General features: G+C 42.3%; 1 protein-coding gene across 4 annotated transcripts in view; it reads right to left on the bottom strand.

Moving 5' to 3' along the window:
- The window catches only part of ralgps2 (Ral GEF with PH domain and SH3 binding motif 2), a gene marked incomplete at its 3' end in the record, with an annotated part of 64,438 nt that overhangs the window by 22,485 nt on the left and 35,906 nt on the right, over positions 1-6,047 (bottom strand). For all 4 annotated transcript variants that reach the window (XM_035653164.1, XM_035653168.1, XM_035653167.1 and 1 more), the window contains 3 exon segments: positions 3,203-3,329; positions 4,684-4,776; positions 4,869-4,958. In XM_035653164.1, coding sequence (XP_035509057.1) covers positions 3,203-3,329; positions 4,684-4,776; positions 4,869-4,958 — 310 coding nt within the window.

Genomic DNA, 6,047 nt, shown 5'->3' with positions numbered 1-6,047 from the left:
ATAATTTGGAACACAGTGTATGAACCAAACCTTTACCTGTATGAAGGATGATACAGTCAGATATTAATTGTACAAAGTTGGAAGAATAAAAATGAAGTGTGGCCACAGTAAGAGAACATTTAAAATCCCATTCTTCTTGTTGAATGGAAGAAGACTAAAGCAATGGAGAAGTTTGAAAGAAATATGTCAGAGGGAAAAGGCAGTTTTCCATGCAGAAGCAGATCAGACTGTACTAAGGTATGGGTAGATAACAGGCAGGATATTAAATGATGCTGCTGGAGAAGAATCTAGACTAAAATAAAAGAACCAGAGAGACAGTAAGCAGAGATAAAAGGCAAGAAGAAGACAGACAGGGATGAGAAGGAGGGGAACATTCCTTCCACATAAAACTGTTGAGCTTTTCTTTCCCTAAAATACAAACATATATATCTGTAAATTATGGCTCCCCTCTGGACCTTTCCCTCTGAGAAACTGTAAGTCAGAACAGACAGGAGCAGTCTGACGCAAACGCTGTAAGGAGAAGCTCATGGACACATACGGTCAACGCGATTTAGATCACATACTCATGCGGTGAGCCAACAAAACTGGCGGTTAGGCTTGCTATCAACCATCTAAAATACTGTACATCCATGCAGTCCAAGAGCCCAGGCCAGCCCAGGCCCCGCCTGGCTGTCCTGACACACAAGACTGTAGGGTATAAGAACCAGTATGGGAATGAACCCCTTGTTTGGCTGGCTTTTCTGATCTGACACATATGACACCTTGTCTCTGGTGCTTTCCATTACATTGGTTATTCCATACAGTGTTTCTTTTATCCCACAGCTACAACTACAGCAACAGCACGCTTGAGCAGGAGGGAGTCAAGGGCCCTTGAGCCGATTTCTGGCCCTCTGTAGAGTCTTTCTCCACTGTCAAGAGATAGAATAGCAAACAGCTACTGTAGATTTCAGTGTAAGTGTAATAAAATTACACTGGGACTATCGTAATAATGAACAAGCTCTTGCTAAAAAACACACTTTTCAGAGAAGTGTAATGGTAAATGGTTACCCCCCGTTTACACAGGACATGTTACAGCTGCATTTTTCACTCATCTGTCTAACAGAACAGATACACTTGCCTTTTAACCACAGCAACAGTGCTCCACATATGTCACTGCAATTCAAAGCATCCTCTCAGGCCCTTAATCAATGTTTTTTCCTCTTACAAATGCACCGACATGATTATCCATTGGGCTGTGGGCACTGTCAAAAGACTTGAGTGCACCGCACTATGTTGCTGAACCAATTCTGTGTACACACTGATGGAGGACTACAGCTAACTGCTGTTGTGCTGCTTTCACTTCATGGCCAAGGTGAAAGCATAAGAGAGTCAGGGAAACATTTTAAAATGTGTGTGTTTTATCACAGTGGAGCCATACATTTCTGTGGGCTCTTTGTCCTTGCATGACTGGCTAGAGAGCAGGAACAAGCTCATCTAAGCATTTAACAGGCTGGCCCTGTGGTGAGTGCAGACAGGAGGGGGCTGTGTCTGCCAAGCCTAATGGCAGGTCAGAGTTCACACAGTCTCACACATACACTGAACACAAATGTATCACTGTGGAAAAACCAAATTTAGTGACTACACAGCAGACACAGGGCTCTTTCTTCAGTCTTCATTATCACCACAGATAAGCATCACACCTACCTAAAAGACCCAAGTGGAGCAAAGACAGAAACATGATAGGAAGTCACAAAAGTGGCACAAATACACAAAAACAGAAATGAACCCTCCTGTGGCATATTTAGCACAAACACACATGGTAATTTTAGCCCTCTGCTGTGGGTTGGGACTTTAATGTAAGCCTCAACAGGTACTCTGTTTAATGACCACAGAGGGGAACTCATGCACAAACATATCAGGAGAAACCCCCAACCCAAGTTTACCCATTTTACACACACACACACACACACACACACACACACACACAGACACAGACACTCTGGGAGTGATGCTCTGGAACAAGCACTGCGGCCTGCAGTCTTCCACTCATTCATTCCCTCTCCCCTTCCGAGGGATTGGGTGGATTTATGATGGAGAAGAGCGACGGACAACAAGAAAGTGGCGATTTGCCTGCAGTGCGCCAACTTGGCTCGGTCCAGCCTTGAGGACAGCCAGCTGGTCACACATCACATATTCACACGCATCACTGACAGGCTCAGTCTGTAAGGAAACACCATTCCACTCACACATACAAAGACTTACAACACAAAGAGACTCCACCCTTAGGACGGCCAACTAGTCACACATCACTGAAACGCTTACCAAATGGAAAGTCTCTCCATGTTCACATACGCACACAATGAGGACATATAGTTAAACTGGCAAATGTGTGCCGTTTCACAGCATTAGCTTTGCATTTGTCTCATGGTCTGTCATTACCTCCAGACTTCCATGACGGAGTGAGTTGGGAAAAAAAGGGTGGTTTAAAGTTTCTTTAACGACAAACAGACTTTTAAGCTCTGTGTTTGTGCTTGTACTTGTGTTTGTTTGTACATACTTGTGCATCGAAGTTTGAATCACACAGCAGTAGCTATGATACAAGCCTGATGGTAAGAGGAAAAATCGTGGCAGTAAAGAACATCAAAGTCATCATCAAGTCAAAACAAGAACAAACAGTACTGCAATAAAACCACACACGTGCACAATACTCTAACTCATCAGCGTTTTCCTTGAAAAACTCATAAGGGATTCCTGTGTGATGTCATGCTGAGAGCCAAAAAAAGAGTGGGGCATAAATATTTAAGGAAAGGACAGAGAAATATATCATTACTTTTTATTTCTCGCTGATTCATGTGTTTGTTCCAGCTAAAAGGAACTTCAAGATGTTTCACAACAGAGCGTCAAATTCACGTTGCACATACACGCTCTTCTACTCGATGAAGCAAGAAGACCGAGTACAAACTTAAGAGAAGCAACGGCTCCAGTGGAAACAAGCAGCCTATTAAAAGGAACTTCTAAGGGAGGACAGATGACCATCAAAAGACAAAAAAATGTGACAAATGCAGAAGAAGTTTGTTTCCTAAAACTCAGAAGGTTTGTTTTTAGATTAAGATTGGCCAGTAAACAGGCCATAAAGATAAGAAGCTGATAGTATTGCATTTTAGTGCATCCTTCAAATATCAAACATTCTGGTGGTCTGTGTGTGTGTGTGTGTGTCTTTTACCTAGGTATGGTATACAAGAGACCATGCTCTGGCTGCTTATGAAGTCTCTCAGACGTTTATAGTTGTCTTCTTTGGACATCAGGTAGTCGAGCCGATCAAACGTTGCCTTGTCCTTCCGACTTAGTAACTGTGCCGTAAAGAACGAAAGAAAAAGAAAAAGGGAGAATGAGAAAAAGAGAGTTTAACAGAACATCCATAACGGGTTAGCAACACATACAGGCTAGAAGAAATACAATGTAAAGGAGGTCTTCAAATAAAATGACTTCACCTTCGACATTTTAAGTTGCCTTCATTCGGCTGCACTTACTAATGAATGAAATCTGATATACACCAAAGGACAGTAACAAGTAACAGTAAAATACAGAACAGAAAGAGACTGAGAATCAGAAACAGAGCAGGGAAATGTATGTATGATTAGACTGATTCAGGGCTGACTGTGAGACAAACCATCAATTTTGATTCAGAATTTCCAGTCAACCTTTGATAAAGTAGGAAAATAATCCTGGCAAATCCAGAGGGTGTAGTCAGTCCTTTAACCATTCAAGATGTTGTTCAACCAATGAACCACTTATTATTGTTACAGTTGTCAATGTAAGAATAAAATGCAGTTACGTTGCACGGAATAAAAACATTGCTCTCCGGCTGATTGCTTGTCTCAATGAATTGGCCACTCAAAAACTTAGTGCCAGAGCACCGAGGTGAGCAGCTTTCCAGGTAGAGAAAGACTGTTTGTTTGCACGCTTGTGTGCGTTTGTCCATTTGTCAGAGCTATTGATATGAAGCCTACTCCTACAAGAGGGCTGCACTGCAGACTAGTTAACTTGTGGACTGAGGCAGCAGCAGTTTTAAAGCATCTGACCACAGTACAGCTGCTCTGCTGACATAGGGACTTTATAGGTTGTGATAATAGAATAAAGTACTAAAGATACCTGCAAAGATCAAGTGTGTGTGTGTGTGTGTGTTTGTGTTTGTCTACCCGTCTGTCTTCTAAGAGGCAGGTGTGCTATGTCCTGGCAAACAACAGCATTTGCTGACTGGTAAAAAGAGAGTCTCATGTGGTTTTGTGGACCCGAATATAAGAAATTTCCACCATTACATCAGAGCATCATGTCATTATATAAACTCTACATGAAACAGGCTGATTGTCAATCCAAGTTTTTAAAATGGATACATCATTTCTTGAATATAAAAGGTCTACAGTAAAATAATGTGTAACTGTTTCCGCCACACAAAACCCATCTCTCTGAAAGGTTTGTTAAATATGATCTTGTGAAATGTGGTAAATTTAACATCCTCTTTATTTATTAGGTTTTTTTCCGAACTCTGCCATTCATCTTGTCATGTCACTTGTGCAGTTTGTATCAGCCGTTGTTTATGCGTCTAGTGTTTTGGTAGAGATCTGCGTGACATCCCAGTTTATTGACAGCACTCTACTAATAAACCAGACATGCTTGCCTTCAAAGTAAGGTAAATATACTCACCGCCCATGTTTTGGTAAGTCTGAAGATGGGAGCACTTTGTAACGCTGACACCACAGCCATGACCGCATGGAGGTTGTTCATGTCACACAGTTTCTATTAAGTACACAGAGCATACATTAAGTCAAGTTTACAATGCAAACACAAGGATAGAACAACAATGTCATGTTGTGTGTGGATGTGTGTACCTTGGCAGTGCGAATGTACAGACTCAGCACCTCAGCTCTGATCTTCAACGTCTGAGCGTGGAGGATCTCTCGTACCACCCAGAAACTCGTCTAGAAAAAAAAGCCACACATGAACAGAGATTACGGCACCAAGCAACAGTCAAAAACTCACCCAAAAACATATCCAAGATACTGCAAAAACTGGGGACAGAAAACTTTATCTCTCATTATGTTACATATTACACAAAGAAAATATCAGGTATGTACAAAGCAAGACAGGGAGTTTTCCCTCGTTAAATCTCCAGTCTTTGAGTCCAGAGCCAATGTCGGCAGACAGTCATGACAACTCTGGGCTGAAACCAGTACAAAGCAGAGCAGGGGAGCACAGGGCAGACAGCTAACGCTCCATTAGAGTCGATTAAAAATTAGCTCTTTAGGAAAAACAAGAGCTGCAGAGGAAAATCCAACTGATTCCAACTGATTACACAACAGATACACTTTATAACTCGACTAATATGTCGACCCAGTGTGTATGTGTGTATACGTGTGTTCAGAGGCCAGACTAAGAGTGATGTCGGAAATCTGTCTCTTTAGGGAGAATGCTGGTAAGCCAAAGTTCTGATTACACGTACACACGTACAGAGACAAGTCAGTGAATCAATCAGTGTTTAAGCTCTGGGGAGAGAGGGAATGGAAAGAGGAAAAGGAGAAGAGTGAGGGAAGAGAGGAGGTAATGGGAGGGGAAGTTAGCTTCAACGCTGCTGGGCTGTGAGGGTTTTCAAAGCCCACGGCTGTCTGCACATTGTGTTCTGATAAGACCGTCCCAGGCAGACTGACCATTAACACAGACACACTTTTACTCTTTCAGGTCCTGAATTATTCTCCAACTTTGCTCGGTGGCCATTCTTCTCTCCTATTAGACTTGTGGTCAACATTTCTCCATTCAAGCCACAGACCACTAGGTGTGTCCTGTATATGTCTATGGATTAAGTGTGTGTGTGTGTGTGTGTTTCTACATTCTTGATGTGCACAAATCCTAACCTACAGCTGGCTTTGGCTACTGTTTCCTGGAAGCAGCCCCATGACTTGTTTTTGTTTCAAGGAAGAGATGAGGAGCTGAGGAGTGAAGAGATAAATTCATCCAGCTACTCGCTCTCTCCCAATCTTCTCTTATAAACACGAGACACACACACACACACA

The sequence above is a fragment of the Morone saxatilis genome, unplaced genomic scaffold (assembly GCF_004916995.1).
Source record: "Morone saxatilis isolate NCDOM2014 unplaced genomic scaffold, NCSU_SB_2.0 Contig12, whole genome shotgun sequence".
NCBI classification, from domain to species: Eukaryota; Metazoa; Chordata; class Actinopteri; family Moronidae; genus Morone; species Morone saxatilis.
Note: the sequence above shows the minus strand (reverse complement) of the source record. Positions and strands in the feature narration are given on the sequence as shown.